The sequence below is a fragment of the Mauremys mutica genome, chromosome 12, assembly GCF_020497125.1.
Source record: "Mauremys mutica isolate MM-2020 ecotype Southern chromosome 12, ASM2049712v1, whole genome shotgun sequence".
Classification (NCBI taxonomy): domain Eukaryota; kingdom Metazoa; phylum Chordata; order Testudines; family Geoemydidae; genus Mauremys; species Mauremys mutica.
Window position 1 is genome coordinate 21,339,088 of NC_059083.1, and position 17,484 is coordinate 21,356,571.

Sequence of the window (17,484 nt, forward strand, 5' to 3'; positions counted from 1 at the left end):
GGTCACCAAAAACACTGCGTGGGGTTGCAATGTGTGTCACAACATGACGTCTAATGGCCAGTCAGAACACGGGACTTCCTACTGCTGTTTTGTAATTTCCCATAAATTATAGAGTCATCCGAGAATAGGGATGGGCTGGACTTCAGCCTTCAGATTAGCAGTGATACGGTGAGATGAAATTATTATGCCCATGAACTCTCACCATGCAATACAATGATTACTTATCATATTAGCTCTATCCTTAAATTAAAACCTCCCAACACAAAGTGCAAACTTGAATGGTTTGTGTTGTTTTAACAGTTGGAAGAGCAGCTCATGGACCTCTCTCCTTAACTTAAGAATAGAAGCTTGTGGCAGCCTGCATGAAAAAGTCCTCAGGGCAGACCGAAAATTGCAACGCACGACCTATGGGATCGCCCTAGAAAGGACAAAGCCACTCGAGTGTAGCGCTATGAGTTACAATTCACCATAGTCAGTGTATCAAAGACGTCTGACAGATGTACAAGAGTCAGCGTGATTGACTTGATCTTCACCCACGATCTGGAGAAGGTCCGTTACCAATGTAGTCTGTGCGCTAAACGCTGGCTAACAACCGGACTGACAGGAGTCAAGGAAATCTGGGGTCCCCACAACTAGCACTAGTGTCGCCTTGACAGAATATTCTGGATGAACTTTCCCTTAAAAAGGAGCTAACAGACAGGGCAATAACAGAAGATATTTACTGTCAGAAAATGATGTCTGTAGTAAGGGCCAATCGGTCGCTTTCCTGCCCTAACTCTCTTCTGATAATAGTCCCAATGTCTCCCAGCTGGATTTTATTAGAGTCCAGCTCACGGGTTATAACCCAAAGAGCAGTAGGAACTTCCACTCCCTTGGCCAGTGACAGTGGCTCATACTCAAGCAGAGATGACAGCGTTGGTCCCCCACAGACAAATCCACTGCTCTGGGATCTGATAATTTGATCTGAATCTTTAGGTTATTTTCTGAGAATGGGTTAAAACCCCTCACAGTGAAAACTACTTGATTGCATATGTCACTGGAAGCAACACAGATCCACCAGGCCTTTTGTCACTGGGAACAGCTTTGCCGATCAGGACTTTGCAGAAGTTAGATGGAGGCTAAGAAGCCCAGCGGTGCCTCATGCAAAGCCCTTGGCACAAGATATCAACATGTTTTCATGCTGCAGTTGGTGAGAATGAGGCAGTGACTCCGGCCCCCATTGTTCCAGCCCCGTTTTCCCTCTTCCTGAGTCGCAGACCATGTGTCTATCCCCTGCTGACCTCTGGGAACCTGCCTAGGAAGACGATATTGAGAGATTATTGTATCAACCACAGAGGGCGAACACTGAGCAGAAAAACAGATGGTCACTGCCCCAGTCACTGGGTTGAGGGGGAGGGGCAGGACTCTAGGATTCCCCTTCCAAAGGCTGGATACCACTGGCAGCCCACAGCACTTTGTAAATGTTCCCAGCACCACCTGCTGCAGAGAGCTGTGCCCTGAGCTAGGCTGTAGGTCCCTCTGCAGTCCCACAACAAGTGATGGCGGGAGAAATGCTGTATGGAGCTGGGTGTGGATGTGGCAGGGGCTGTTTTTCAATCCGCTGTTCTGCAGAGGGGCCAGGCTGCACCATTGCAGGGACCAACAGCGTCAGGTGCTGCCACTCCACAGTCTGTCCTGGTGCCTCCTCCAGGAGCTAACTCAGACCAGAAGCAGTTTCCAACCTCCCAAGAGTAACATGAGGCAATGTACACGTAGGAAAGGCCCGTTTGGTGTGCAAAGTTCAGAATCAGCCCATTTCTGAGAACAATAAAAGGAAACTAAATTCCTCTCTTCTCTGCAGAAGCAGCCATGGCTGCTGCGAATCCAGCACAACTGCTCCTAGGTGAACTGACGTGTGTGGTGTGTCTAGATTATTTTAAAGATCCAGTGTCTCTAGATTGTGGGCACCATTTCTGCCAGGCCTGCATCACTCGGTGCTGGGAGGAATTGAGTGCAGACTTCCCCTGTCCTGAGTGCAGAGAAACCTTCTCCCGGAGAAACCTCAAACCAAACAGACAGCTGAGGAATATTGTAGAAGCTTCCAGAACACTTACACTGAAGTCAGCAAAAGAACCAGAAGTTGGGACAGTGTGTGAAAAACACAACGAGGATTTAAAAGTCTTCTGCCAAGAGGATCAAACACCCATTTGTGTGGTTTGCCACCTGTCCCGAGATCACAGAGATCACACGGTGGTTCCCATAGAGGAGGCTGCTGAGGATTACAAGGTAAGAAATCACGGGACGGTGTAAGGGCTGGAATGGGCAGGAACTGCATTTTAATTAAAAAATGATGGCAAAAACCAGCGGATACCGTTCGACACCCTTACGGACAATCCTTTAGCAATGAGACTTATAACACACTGCTATTAACCTGGTCTTGCTAAAAACCATTTTTAACACCGATAAGGTCCTAGAAAAGTCAGTTCTGAATTGCCCAGGGGCTGAAATTTATACCTATAGCACAGTGCTGTTACAGTGAAACTGCTGCTGACCTGGGTGGGTTTAGTAAAGTGAATTATCCCCCGAAAACCTGGGTTAAAGGTCGGTTCAGATGAGTTTCTCATTAGGCCTGTATCGGTCTCACCTGTATGTGCTGCATGGAAAACTTCGGTCCCCCGAGCCACTTCAGAACCAACTGTTCAGGCTCCTCCTTGGTTTGAAAATGGTTCTGGGCTGGAATGGGTTAATGACACTCAGCTGTTAATCAGTTCTCATGACTACAGTAACGTTCCCAGTGTTGTCTGACTGTTTCCGCTGAGCTGTTTAAAATCAGTTTTATTTATTAAAATGCCGTTCCAGCCATTGCCCTTTATTCGGGTCCCATGAACCACTTCAGAGCTGAGTCTGCGGGTGGTTTTGTTAATAAAGCTGTTTGTTGAACAGGTGGTTTGTCGGGGTGTTCTGTAGTGCAGCATTATTCTCAGTTGTATTGTGAGCAGGGGCGGCTCTAGAAAGTAGGCTGCCCCAAGCAGCGCGGAGCGCTGCGCCGCCCTTCCCCGGTCCCGCGGCGGGTCCCCTCTTCCCGCGGCTCCGGTTGAGCTCCTGCCGGCATGCAGGTCCACCGGAGCCCGGGACCAGCGGACCTGCCGCAGTCATGCCTGCGGGAGCTCAACCGGAGCCGCGGGAAGACGGGACCCGCCGCAGTCATGCCTGCGGCAGGTCCGCTGGTTCCGGGCTCCGGTGGACCTGCCGCAGGCATGCCGGCGGGAGCTCAACCGGAGCCAAATGCCGCCCCCCGGGGAAACGGCCGCCCCAAGCGCCTGCTTGGCGCGCTGGGGTCTAGAGCCGCCCCTGATTGTGAGTATCATTTTTGTCCACTCCCCCCCCAGAGCCCAGCTGTGGAGCCCTCCCTGGCCCAGACACTCACACCCCGCCTCCCTCAGAGGCCAGCTGCGAGGTTCCCCCCCGTGCAGACAATTATTTTTGTAATTTATTTCAAAATACCTGTCAGCAAGTCTGTCTGTAACAATACAGGGGTAGAGAGTTAAAGAGACCCCGACAACAGCCCAGTTCCTGCTTCTCTGCCTCCTCTCCCAACAGCCCAGCCGGGGGGCCAAACACTCACACCCCCTCTCCCCCCAGAGCCCAGCTGCGAGGTTCCCCCTGGCCCAGACACTCACAGCCCGTCTCCCCCAGAGCCCAGGGATCCAGAAGGAGAAACAGCCTCATGCTGGGTCCCGGCTTGCACAGACTTTCCTGCAGGGTGACCAGATAGCAAGTGAGAAAAATCGGGACAAGGGTTGGGGGGTAATAGGAGCCTATATAAGAAAAAGATCCCAAAATCGGGACTGTCCCGATTGGTCACCCTACTTTCCTGCTTGCTGCTGCCCCCTTCTGCCCTCGGGGCGGGCTGGCAACCGCAGCAGCTGCTGGGAACACTCCCGTTCCCTCCCCCTGGGATTGTCTCTGTTTGAGATCTGGGCTCTGCCAAGTCCAGCAGCCCCTAGTGGCGGCCAACATCTCGGCAGCCCATTTCTGTGGGGGGGAAAGGAAATTTTCGGTGCCCAACATTAATTTCTGCAAAATCCTGCATGGTGCAGTGGCACTGAATTCCCCCAGGAGCACAATGTGTTACGAGTCTGTTCTCATCACTAAAATATTGTTCTTAACTGTCTGTAAAAGCACCTGATGGTTTTTGCAACAATTTTATTGACTAAAATGTTGGTCTGGGCCTTTCTGGCTCATTCCAGCTTTTACACCATCCCTATATTTCTAGACACGCACCCTGCAGTGCTGCCTCCCGCTAGGCATCCAGTCGCCTATTTCCCACCTAAGCCCTAGAGCGATTCACAGTCTGGAGGAAGACAGGCGTTGGGCTGCCTAGGTAGAGTGTGAGGCCCAACCTGGTAGGTGGCCTCTGAACACACCTGCCACTTCAGGCCCCACAAGCTGGTACACACAGAGGCAGCCTCCTTCCTAACTTTTAGCCCAGGGGTTAGGGTACCCACCTGGGAAGTAGGTTCACTGGTTCAAGTCCCTCCTCCACCCAGTGAGAAGAGATTCAAACAGGGATCTGCCATCTCTCAGGGGAGTGCCCTACCCATGGGCTATTGTAATGTGGGGCTCCCTCCCTCTCCCCTGGAGAAGATATTGCACTGGGGATAAAGAGTCATTTGGGGCTGAGAGAGAGAGACCACAAGCGTGAGACTGACTGTACAGTCATGGGGTTAGAGCACTCACCCATTTTATTATGTATTTGATATTCTTGCAAATATAAATAAATGGGGGGAAAATCCTCCAAAAACAACCAAAACTAAACCAGTTTTTCTTTTGTTAGGACCAAATTTGGAGCCGTTTGGAGAGTTTGAAGAAAGAGAGAGAGGAGATTCTGTCATTTAAACTGAGTGGGGAAGATAAAAGCCCTGAACTGCTGGTAGGTGCCGTTATGCAGATGTGCACAGGGACATTATCAATCCACAGCTTAGTCTGAGTGTCATCAGAGGAATAGTGAGTAACACGTTCTCACCCGTGAAAGATGATCACTTCTTCCTTCTCATTGTAAAGAAAAACTGTTCTGCTTTAATTGAGAGTCAGCAGGAAAATGCAGCATTAAAGAAAGAGCTTTAATCATCCAAATATTTTCACTGCTAATTCGAGTGTAATTTGTTTACTTAACAGTAGTTTCTCCTTTAGTCTTTCAACTAAAGCTGGTTGAAAAGTTTCAACCGAAAAAGCTTCCAGCAGAGAAAAGGGGTTTAGTAGAAAACAACTTTTTTCATGGGAAAAAGTCACTTGCAACAAAATTTTAATTTTTTGACAGAAAATTTCAAAATAAAACAAACATTTTTGTGTCATTTCAAACTGAAATTTCATTTGGCTTTTAAAAAGCTGAACATTTTTTAAACTTTCATGTTTGTTTTTTATCTCTCTCTTTTTTAGTCCTTTTTTCTCCTGAGTGCACTAAAATGAATAATTTCCAGGTTTTTTTTCCCCCTTAATTTTTCCATTTTCTTTTTGCCACTTTTTCAAAACTGGGAGCTCTTTTGAAGAGGTACAGAGAGGACGTACTAAAAAGAAAAACAGGGGGAAATGAACATTATTTTTTTCCATTTTGGGAAAAGGGAGAAAGAAAAATGTGACATTTTTCAAAAGTTATTTCGACATATTTACAAACAAATCAAAAGAAGTTCCATTTTCAAAACTGAGACATGGAAACAACTTTGAAATTTCAATTATTTTTGCAAATTCCCCCCACCCCCCAGTTTTTTGGCAAGCTGCACTTTGAACAGAGAGAACCGCAGCTGGCCAATCAGTGCAGCTGCTCTGGGAATCTGCTGCCCCAGAGGAGGAGGGTCACTTAGTGCCTAAGACAAAGCACAAGGACGTCATTGGAAAGACTCCGGGTCAGTTCAGTGAGCTTTGGAACAGGCCCGGAATGGTATTGCTGCTAGACATTGCCATGGAGACGATCTGGGTCCAGATCTGGTCTGATTTCCTGGCTCCTCGGGTATCCGGGGCCAGAGAGTGCTCCAGAAACAACATGAATTGGTGGGCTTCTGTCCAGTTCACACGCACTCAGTCCTAAGGAACCTGCAAACTCAGATTTGCATGTGTAAAAAGGGGTCTTCCCGGCAGCCCAATTTGTGCTCAAGGTCCCTGTGTGGCTTAAAATCCAAGATTTATGGTGGGCCAAATGTTATGTATCCAAAACTGTTTTCAGAACTCATGGCAGCAAATGATGGAGCTCAAATTTTAGTACTTTTTTTTTAAATGCCCTTTATGTCTCTATGTATTTTGTGGACAGCTTGTGTTCCCCAGTTCAAGTCTAGTGCTTCTTAGTTTGGGTTCTGCTGTTTCCTCTACTAAAATAATCCTTGCCAGTCCAGTTCTGAATCCCACACCTGCTGTGCTTCCTGTTACTAGAAGGATCTGGTTTTCTAGAAGCCACTGATCTCAGATTATCCAAATCATGCAAGAAAAATTCATATTCTAAACACCAGTTAGGACTCTTGAAAATCTATTGGAAAATCTTCTGTCTACTGAGCATAGAGTATGTTCTTCATAAAATGTCAGAAGTTAGATTCTGTGGGGTTGCAATGACATGCTGCCACGTGCATAAAATGTCCCATGGCTCACTCCGTAGTCTTGTCCTTGAGCTGTGCTTTTCCTGTTCATATCTTGTCATTTCAGAAACAACTAGAAACTGAGAAGCAGAAGATTGTGGCTGAATTTCAGCAACTGCGCCAGTTTCTGGAGGGACAAGAGCGACTCCGGCTGGCCCAGCTGGAATTGCTGAAGAAGGAAATTGAAAAGGGGAGGGCTGAGTATGTTGCCAAACTATCTTTCAGTTCCCTGATCAGTGAGATGGAGCAGAAGTGCCAGCTGCCAGCGAGTGAATTCCTGCAGGTGAGACGGTGTTAGAAACACCCCAGAACCTTTCTCAGGGCGAGAAAGTCTCCTAACCCTTCACTTTTGGAGTGTAGGAGTGGAAGGTCAGAACATACAGTATTGCTACAATATACATTATTGTTCCTTAAGGGCTTGATAAAATGCCCATTAAAGTCAATGGAAATGTACTTCCTGAGTACAACGAGCATTGGATCAAGTCCTACATGAAAAGAAATTCCTCTTTTGAATTCTACTGGGAGAAAACTCCTCCAAATATAGGCAACTCCAGACTCTGTTCTCCCTGTCTCCTAATGCAGGAACAAAGGGACATTCAATAAAATTAGAAGGTGAAGAAATCAAAACTGATGCAAAGAACGCTTTTTCACACATCACGTAATTAGACCGGATCTCATTGAGACCAAGCATTTAGCAAAACTCAAAAAGTGATCAGATATTTATATGGATAACAAGAATACGCAGAGTGATCTTAAACCTCATGCTTCATTGCTTCAGCCAGTCGCTAACTGTTAGAGAGAAAGGATGAGAATGTGGGAGGCAGATTATCTGGCACCTTCCTCTGAAGCATCTGGCACTGTCCACCTTTGGAGACAGAATAGTGATTAGATGGACGTCCGGTCTGAGCCAGTCTGGCATTGCCTGTGTTCCAAAATATTAAAGATGGAACCTGTCTTTAATTATGGAAATAGCTACGATTGAAGCTACGATTCCATTTAAAGCCTGATTTTGCCACTTTTCCTACATATCACAAAAAGGGAAAATATTGGCCTTCAAACTGATACATGGGGTCTGAGGCTGTGGTGATTTTCTCTGCCAGAACTGAAGTTAGTTAGGGAAGCTGTTCATTACTTATGGTAGGCTGAACGTGTAAGTAGTCGTTAGAATTCCAAAAGCCTTCTGATGATTTTATTTTTCAAAAAATGCCTCTAACTAGCAAAAAAAAAAAAAAAGAAAAAAAAGCCAAGAAATAGAATGTAGCATCCTGGGCGTCTCTACCTGATATCTAGGGTCAGGTTCTCTGTTGCGACCAGTATCTGCTGTGGGCAGCATTCTTCACTCCTCAGGTGTCCTGCATTGAACCTGGGATGTAGGATAGTGATTGGCCCTGTGTTACTCTGTACCCCACACCCACTGCTCTCACCCAGCCCCACCTTCCTGTGGATGTCAAGAAGCCCACAGGACCGGCCTTCAGAGTGTTTGTGCGCGAGTGGGGAGAGAGTTTACAGCACGGGGGCAGCACAGCCTGGGGGCATCCCTCCCTCTGGCCCCCTGGAGTCTGCAGGAGGGGATCTTCCCCACACCTGTGAGTTTTAGGCAGATCCTTGTTCAACACATTGCAAGAATGAGCCTTTGATTCCATGTGCCAGGTGGGTATGCAAATGTCACTACACAGAGAGCCTGTGTGCCTCCGTATAGAAACTTCCTGGGCCCAGCTCCTGAAGTCAGAGCACTTCTCTGAAAGACCAAAGGCAGCACATTGAATGTTTTTGTTTGCATTAATAAATAACCAATAATTTTTCTTTGAACCTCAAACTGTGAAGACCAAGTGAGTCCCCTCCAGAGCTGGAGGGATCCTTAGTGTGAGAGCTGGGACTGAATTTCCTTTTCTCTCTCCCCTCTAGGACATCAAAGGCACCTTGAGCAAGTAGGTGGCTCCTTCTCACTCTCCCTTTCACTTCCCAGGGCAGGGAAGGGATTTTGGACATGACACCTGGCTCCCCACGGCCCAGCAGTGCAGAGTGTGGGGCTGGTTCCCAATCTCCCCCCGTTACATCTAATCTCGGGGCTGTTGTCATTGTGACTAGACTCCAGAATAGAGCAGCCTGAGAAAAGAGTGATTGACCCACAGACAGGGGTGTTATTTGTAGTGGCTGGTGGAACGAAGACCTCAGGGGACTGGGGATGGAGAACGGGTCTCTCATTTCTAGGTCATAGACTCCAAACCCCACCTAGGTTGGGAGGCAGGGGCGGCTCTAGGAATTTGGCCGCCCCAAGCACGGTGGCATGCCGCAGGGGGCGCGCTGCCGGTCGCTATCCTGCGGCTCCGGTGGACCTCCCGCCTGCCGCCCTCCCGTCAAAATGCTGCCCCAAGCGCGCGCTTGTCGCGCTGGGGTCTGGAGCCGGCCCTGTTGATAGGGATGGAAAGTCAGGGCCATCTGATGACTGTTCAATGAGCTGTTTGTTAATTGTTTCTAACTGTGCAGTGAGCTCTAGCCGTGTGCTGGGCGTGGCAGGAGATACGATGGAAGAGACGTTCCCTGCTCTGAGGAGTTTATAACGTGCTGTTATCAGTAGCGCTATGGCAGTGCCTGGAGGCTCAAGGCAAAACCAGGGCCCAACGTGCCGGGTGCTGCACAGACACAGACAGAGACAGTCCCTGCCCCAGGGAGGTTACAGTCTAAATAGACACAAGAGACACAGGGCGGAGGGAGGAAGGATTAAAATCAATTGAAGGGAACATTCAGTGGAGACAAAGTGCTGCACGTTGGGAGGAAAAATCAAACCTACAACTAGGAACTGGGGAATCACTGGGGAGGCAGCAGGACTGCGGGAAAAGCTCTGGGGGTTGCAGTGGGTCACACAGTGAAGGAGGCGGCAGGGTGATGCTCTTGTGAAAAAGGCAGATGTCACTGTGGGATGCTGTCCCAGGTTGCTGTATTCACCGCAGGTGCTGCCCCCTCCTGGCTGCTCTGGGGATTAGCTCTTCCAGGGCCAACCCCTCCCCTGGCATCTCTCCCCCGTTGTCTCTCTATCACTCTGCAGCCTCATCTCTCCCCCCAGGAGCTGCAGCTTCCTCTGCGTGACTCAGCCCCCAGCCAGGTCACTGAATGGTTCCCCTGCTGGGGGGCAGAGTCTCGCTGGCCCCACTGCCCAGGCAATGCCGCTCCAGCCGGGGCTGGGTGGGGAACTCGAGCCGCCCACTGCTCCAGGGTCCAGCCCAGGGACCCTGCCACATGCAGGCACCATCTGCTCCCTCCCTGGGCTGCTCCCCACTCCCCTCCCACAGGCCTTCGTCTCCCCCCTGCTCTCTGACGGGGGTTACACCAGGTGACCCTGGCAGCCCCCTCTGGCCCTGTGAGTCTAACACTCCCTCCCCCAGGGCCCGGCTCCCAGCAGCCTGTTCTCTGCCTGGGTCCCTCCTGCCCTGTCGAGTGCACAGGGGGGCTGCAGACTCCTCACTGCAGCCATTTCTGCTGCCACCTTCCTGGCTTTGCACGAGCCCAGCCCCCACCTGCTCAGCTGAGCTTCATCGTCCAGCCAGGGGTCACTGCTCTGGCCTGAACCCCCCCGTGTGTGGCCTGTCTCCCCAATCTCCTCGTTCTCTGCTTCCGTCACCCTTTCCGGGGGCTGATGTGGGGTGAGCACCCAGCACAGGTGTGTTAACAGGAGTGTCAGGGTCAGACACAGGAGGACGTTGTTCCCCCCTTCTTGCCACGGGGAGGCCTCAGCTGGAATCCTGTGTCCAGTTCTGGGCACCGCACTGTGAGAAGGACGTGGAGAAATTGGAGAGAGTTCAGAGCAGAGCAACAGAAGTGATCCGAGGTTTAGACTGGACGAGCTGTGAGGAAGGTTGCAATAAATGGGTATGTTCAGTCTAGAGACGAGAAGACTGAGGCAGGGCCTGATAACAGTCTCCAGATCTGCCTGAGGCTGTTCTGCAGAGAGCGGTGACCAGTTGTTCTTCACGTCCCCTGAGGGCAGAACAAGAAGGAATCGGTTTAATTGGCCACAAGGGAGATTTACATCAGTGTGACGGGGTCCCGGGGTGCAGCCTGGACTGTGGCACTGCTGAGCCCTCCAGATCCCCAGCCTGGGCTGCCTCTCGCCCCGTGATGCTGATGTCGAGCTACAAGCCTGACAGGCCCTGCGCTGACACAGACACCTGCGGGCAGGGACCCGCCCGGCCGTGTTACATGGCTCATCCCCCAGCCATTGACGAACCAGCAATACAAGCACCAGCCAGTTCCCCCCAGCTCCAGCCCTGCCCCCCAGAACTGCACCGACTCCCACTGCTCCCGGCTCCCTGGGCAGTGCCGGTTCATTCAGTCGTTTGCTGTCCCCCAGTGCGGGGTAGACACACACTGGCCTTGTAAGCTGAGAACCCCGGAGCTAGTGGACTGACCATCGTATGTATCCAAAGAGCTAAATAAGAACATAAATTATCTTTGAAATGGGATAGTGGGTCTCAGTCCAGGTCCTGGTACGATGGGCATCTACATCACCACAAGGATTGTCCCTAATTATCTCCCTTCAGTGGGGTACGGGATACGTCAGGGGATCCTGCTCAGCCACACTCACAGTACAAGACCGAGGGGACGTTCAGTGCAGCTGAAAGGCAACTAGTGTAAAGCTGAGAAAAGGAAACGCCTTTTTTTTTTAACAGTTATTAACCCGTGGAACTCACTGCCACATGGTGTTACTGAGTTTCATAAATGCATAAAGTTGAAGGCCAGAAAGGACCATAAGATCCTCACATTTGACCTCCTGTCTATCACCGCACAGGCACTGACCTTCTCATTGCCCCGGGGGTGTTCGACCCCCGCTCTGCCCCGGGCCCTGCCCCCGCTCCGCCCCTCCCCCAAGACCCCACCCCGCCTCTTCCTGTCCTGCCCAGCCTCTTCCCGCCCTTACTTCACCCTCCCCCCCAGCGCCTCCTGCCCGTTGCTGACCAGCTGATCCCCGGTGGGCGGGAGGCACTGGGGGGTTGGGGGAAGAGCTGATCTGTGGGGCTGCTGGTGGGTGCTGAGCACCCACTTCTTTTTCTGGAGTCGGTGCCTCTGTATCACAGGTCCTTAAATTTCACCCAGTTATTCCTGTGTGAATTTGACTAAATCCTAAAGTGCGACTGAAGCACCTTCCAGAAACCCGATCAGCCTAGATTTACCGACATCAACAGATGTGGGGGGGCCAGCGGTGCCCAAACCATGGCCCCACCCCTGCTCCACCTCTTCCCCCGAGACCCCGCCCCCTCCTCACTCCTCTCTGCCCCCTCCCCCCATCACTCACCTTTAAGGCAGGTACCAAGGCAGAGAGCAGAGCTCGCCCACTTTTAGAAGTGATGGGGCCACGGCCCCCCTGTTCTGGCACACGTCCAGAGATGGAAAATCCACCATTTCCCTGGGCAGGGAATGGTTAATGCACCCAATGGTTAATGCACCCGCACTGCTAACAATGTCTGTCTGATTCCCATGGGCATTTCTCTGGCTTCAGCTTCCAGCCATTGGCCCTTGTTCTGCCTTTGTTTACTAAACTGAGGAGCCCTTTAGTGCCAAGTCTGTTCTCCCCATGACGGTGTTTGTACCCCACACTCAAGTGCCAGGGATCTCTCAGGACAAGGCATTTTCACCAGCCCTCAAATCAGATTTGTGGGTCTTCTCTGCACCGGCTCCACTTTTTCAATGTCCATTTTAAAATTTCCTCTTCTGGAATTGACACCTCCTCATCTATGATTGGGAGTGGAGCACATCCCCCCTGATCGAATTGGCCCTGTCACCACTGGTTCTCCACTTGTGAGGTAACTCCCTTCTCTTCATGTGCCAGTATATTTATGCCCACAGCAGCTGTAACTTTCACTCCGTGCATCTGAAGAAGTGGGGTTTTTACCCACGAAAGCTTATGCTCAAATAGATCTGTTAGTCTTTAAGGTGCCATCGGACTCCTTGTCATTTTCAAATTGAGACACCAGAACTGGATGCAGTTTTCCAGTATCCGTCGCACCAGAATGAAGGAGAAGCTTGTAGTGTCCAGGGTCTGCTGAGCTACAGCCATTCACTAGAGTAAAATACATGTTAGTAAAACACAAACATGACCGAACTCCACAGCGAGTAACACTGGGTTGTTCTTCAGATGCGAGAGGGAGAAGTTTCAGAACCCAGTGGCCTTTTCTTCTGAACTGAAATGGAGAATCTGGGAATCTTCTCAAAGAAATGCATCTCTGGGGACCAGAATGAAGGAATTCAAAGGTAATGACCAGTCACCTGGGGAATTTTCTCACCTATGTTACACTGATAACTGACAGAGCTGGGGAAATCTCTTCAGGACAATGATTGTGGATGGAGATCGTCAACTAATCATTTGGAAGCTATGAATTCCCTACCCAGCTCTCAGTACGGCCCACACACACTGGGTTCGGGGGCTGCATTCGGACTCCCTGGGGTTTTTCCTTTCTTAGCAGCTGTGAATGTTAACCTGAGCTTGAGCTTCCTGCTGAATTCACTGTTTCTGGAGTATGTTTGTTTGGATTGTTTGTCTGCAAGGCCTCCGGTGTCACCACAGTCCCTCTCTTGCTTCAGAGCAGGGCTGGGGAACCTATTTTCTATCACGGGCCATTGACCCACAGAAAAAAAATCAATCACAGGCCACTCACCCACGGGGAGGCGGGGGGCGTGGAGGCTCTGGGCTCCCCCCCCTGCAGCAGGCCGACCTGGCACTCACAGCTCCAGCCCTGCAGGTTGTGGCGCTGGAACAATTTTGACAGTAGAGGAGCTGAAAGCCAGTGGGCCCCAAACTTTTTACTGGCACCCCCCTTACCCCTGTCTGTGCCCCCTCTCCCCAGAGCTGGGGCCAAGACTGGGCCGTGGCTCCGGGAGTGGGCGCGAGATGACGACAGGGGTAAGGGGGCTGAGGCTGGGACCACAGCTGGGGGCGGGAGCAGAGTCCCTGGTGCAGGGCCAGCTGACGGGACCCCGCGTGCGGTGCCGGGGCAGAGCCCTGGGCGGGGGTCCAGCAGCCAGCTGGGACCCTGGGCGTGGGGCCAGTGCCTGGGACCCCGCACAAAACCTGGGGGTGCTGCAGAATCCGCCGCACTGCTACTTCTCACGGCTCTGCGCAGAGTCTCAGGGCTTCAGTATTCGCGGCTCCAACTCTGCGGTGGGGGGGGAGGCTGCAGGCCGGATGAAATTTAGCAACAGGCCGGATCTGGCCCACGAGCCGTAGGTTCCCCACCCCTGCTTTAGAGATTCTCCACCTTTTATCCTCCTCAGCTGGAGAGAATGAGACCCCCAGTTTTACTAAGTACTAATGGTTCAGGGGCAGATTTAAAGTTGATCGAATGCTAATCAGTGACAAAGTGTCTGTGTGTTGGTCTGTCTGTGAATGATGTGTTGGTTTCAGAGGAATTAAACACCTGTGACTGGCCCGTGTCCGCTGACTCCGGCTCACGAGGTTCGGGCTCGGGCTGGAGCCTGGGCTCTGCGACCCTCTCCCGTCACAGGGTCCCACAGCCCAGGCTTCTGCCCAAGCCCCAGCATCTACCCCGCAATGAAACAGCCCCAGTGCCCCAGCCCTGCGACCCCACGTCAGCTGCCATGGGCCAGCCACAGGTGTGTAATTGCTGGTAAAACATCTCTGGGTCTGTCATGTCACCTTATGTCGTGTCCTTAGTTTTTAATGTTTGGGGTTATTTTTAGTGACATGTGGAATGGTTTGTACTGGTCTGAATTGCACTTAACCTCCTTCACTAGAACTTCATAAAGTTTGTTTTCTTTTCATTTTGCTTTTGTGTTAGAACATTAACAATGTGAATATATCCCTAAACACGACAACCTGACATGTCATCTTTCACCCATTTCTTCCTCTAGACTCACTCTCGTCCAGACAGCGGTTGGACAAAGGTAAATTTCTGGGATCAACGGGGGAGTGAAAACTTTCCTATGAATTATGGTGGCTCCTTGGCAGCACCATAGTTCAGGTTTTGTTTCAATTTTGCATTTGACAGGAGCTGAGCAACATATTCCTGGTGGCTGCCCAGATCTTTCCTAAAAACAGAAAAGTTGATTTTTTTCTCTGTTAGAATTTAGAATTAAGCCTCACTCGTGATCTCGCGCTAGAACTCTCAGCTGTAGCTCATAAAAAATCCTCATATTTGAGAGCTCTAAAAATGAGGCTGAATTTCACTTAGAAATCCTGTCAGCTGCCCTGGGTGTGGCTGGGGCTCCCGCTGTCACCACCCCAGTGCGGCTGCTCCCCTGCCAGCCTGGGAAATGGGAGAGGGGCCCCCACTGTATCCCCCAGGCCTAGGCAGGGTGAAGAGCCCTAGGAGGAGCAGAGGTGGGGCTGGGAGGCTTTATTATGGCCTGGGGGGCTGAAGTGATTGAGGGGCTGATGGGCTGGGGGGGCTGTATTGCTGGTGGGTTCTGAGCAGAGAGGGTGAGTGCTGGGCAGGTGAACTGAGGGCGGTGGGGTCGGGGTGCTGAACTGATGGGGACAGAACTGACGGGGTCTGGTGGGCAGGATTAATTGCTGGGCTGGAGATGGGCAGATGGGGGGTGAGAGCTCCTGCAGTAGGAGCCAGAATCACCTTCTCCTGCCCTGCAAGGAGACGGGATGTGACGAGTTGCCTCATTGGACAGGGGAACTTTGGATTCCCTGTGATCTGCTGGGAGCCTCCTGTGCTGCCAGGGTCTCTGATCATGTCTGTGGGGAGAGGTGGGGGCAGGTGGGGAAGGTTCCAGGGCCTGACTGTCAGGCCCGTTCGTGCTGCTCTGTCAGAGCAAAGGGGCCTTAATGTGCCTGGAAACAGTCCCCAGAAAATAGCTCCGGTGCCAGGGTGCCCCCCCCCCCCCCCCCGTCCGTGTGAAGTTGGCACAGGGGCTCCACAGCAACTCTGCCCCCAGCCGTTATTGTAGAAGTGGGCTGGGGCCAGGCTGGGGCCAGGGCCGGCCCTAGGGGGGTGCGGAGTCCGGGGAGGAAGTGACGGATTCGTCTCTTCTGGGACCAACCGCACCAGCCAATAGCACCGGCCTGTGGGGCCCCCCAAAGCGCAGGGCCCGGCGCGGTCGCCCCGATTCGCCCTCCCCAGGGGCGGCTCTGCTGGGGGCACAGACAGGAGGCATCACACTCTGGCTGCTCTCTGCTTCGCAGCCCTGAGGCCCCTGGAGCGAGGGGCCAGGCAGACTGAAGGAAGGACAAAGGTGGTTTAAAACCAGCTCCCTCTGACCCCCCTCGTCTCCCCCCCAGCACAAGGATGGAATCACTGAGACTCAGACTCGGGGTCTGGGGCCTGGCTCAGCCGAGCTGATCCTTTTGCTCTGTCCCTGAACTGGCTCTGTCAGGGTGTGAATCCCCCCGGCCCATGGCTGAGATCTCAGCGCTGCTCCCCGTGCAGAGCTGGGTAAATCCGGGACGGGGGAGGTTGCCTGGTTCACTCCCCAGCTGGGGCAGGTTCTGTCACCGACACGATCAGACCCTGCCCCAGGGCTGAGCTCTGCCCCTCACGCTCTGATTCTCTCTCTGCAGCGAACGTGACTCTGGATCCAGATACGGCCCATGCCCAACTCATCCTGTCTGCGGATCGGGAAAGTGTGAGATGGGAACACACACGGCAGGACCTGCCCGACAACCCTGAGAGATTTGACACTACGTGCTGTGTGCTGGGCTGTGAGGGATTCACCTCGGGCCGACACTACTGGGAGGTGGAGGTGGAGGTGAAGGGGAGGAGGGGACACTGTGCTGTGGGGGTGGCCAGAGAGTCTATGAGCAGGAAGGGAGAGATCAGCCCTAACCCTGAGCAGGGGATCTGGGCTGTGCGGTGCAGGGAGGATCACTACCGGGCTGACACATCCCCTGAGCAGCGCATCCCCTTCCCCCCGAGCCGGGCGCCCCGCAGGATCCGGGTGTATCTGGACTATGAAGGGGGGCAGGTGGCGTTTTTCGATGCTGGTACCTGGGACCCGATCTTCACTTTCCCGCCAGCCTCTTTCGCCGGGGAGAGAATCCGCCCGTTCTTCCGGGTTAGGGCTCGTGTCCCGGTCTTCTGGCCTGGTTCTAGTCTGCGGCTCACCCTGTGTCCCTGAGGTGCCCTGTCTGTTCCCACGAAACAGGCTGTGACGTTATTGATATAAATTGGGACCATATAGAACATGGGTTGCAACCAAGGTCCTGTAGTGGCACCAAATCTTAGGTAAAGGGGGTCATACAAGGTGTCTAAGACCAGGTTCTGGGTTGCTGGTTATGATTATGCTGTCTGTGTGCATGTATCATTTTTAGTTGAAGTTATATATATTGGCTCTATACTGTCTGTATTTCAAGTTGGTGATGTGCTTCTGGGTGATATCCCAGACAAATTGGTGTTAGCTCTCCTTAGCCTGCTTGATGGCCCATTAAGGACCATCAGCTACACAATTGACCCAAGGAGAGAAGGCGGACACGCCTTATGACTCAGCGAAGTATGCAGGGACTGGCCCATGTGACTCCAGACTCCATTTTGCTGTAATTTTCCACAGTAAGGACAAAGAGGTTCTTACACCTGGAAAAGCCTATATAAGGCTGATGCATCATCTCCATCTGGTCTTCAATCCTGCTTCATACCTCTGGAGGGACTTTGATACAAGCTGAAGCTCTGCACAAAGGACTGAATGACCCATCCCAGCGGGGGATGTTCCAGAGACTTGATTTGAACCTGCAGTTTATGCCATCACTGCTGCAAGCCTGAACTAAGAACTTTGCCATTACTGTATGTAATTGATTCCATTTAACCAATTCTAGCTCTCATCTCTACCTTTTTCCCTTTGTAAATAAACCTTTAGATTTTAGATTCTAAAGGATTGGCAACAGCGTGATTTGTGGGTAAGATCTGATGTGTATATTGACCTGGGTCTG

General features: G+C 51.8%; 1 protein-coding gene across 1 annotated transcript; it reads left to right on the top strand.

The window, feature by feature from the left end:
• The first annotated feature begins 1,848 nt into the window (after positions 1-1,848).
• Positions 1,849-16,764, top strand: LOC123344942 (E3 ubiquitin-protein ligase TRIM7-like). Its single transcript, XM_044981450.1, has 7 exons — positions 1,849-2,265; positions 4,817-4,912; positions 6,670-6,885; positions 8,508-8,530; positions 12,733-12,848; positions 14,466-14,498; positions 16,123-16,764. Exons 1-7 carry the CDS (start codon positions 1,849-1,851, stop codon positions 16,677-16,679), a joined length of 1,458 nt encoding a protein of 485 aa, XP_044837385.1. The 3' UTR covers positions 16,680-16,764.
• Positions 16,765-17,484: the final 720 nt, after the last annotated feature.

Excerpts from the sequence above, each read along its gene's own strand:
- LOC123344942 (XM_044981450.1), top strand. The coding sequence starts at position 1,849 with ATGGCTGCTGCGAATCCAGCACAACTGCTCCTAGGTGAACTGACGTGT. Across the intron at positions 4,913-6,669 it reads ATAAAAGCCCTGAACTGCTG|AAACAACTAGAAACTGAGAA; the intron begins GTAGGTGCCGTT and ends TTGTCATTTCAG. Across the intron at positions 14,499-16,122 it reads CAGACAGCGGTTGGACAAAG|CGAACGTGACTCTGGATCCA; the intron begins GTAAATTTCTGG and ends CTCTCTCTGCAG.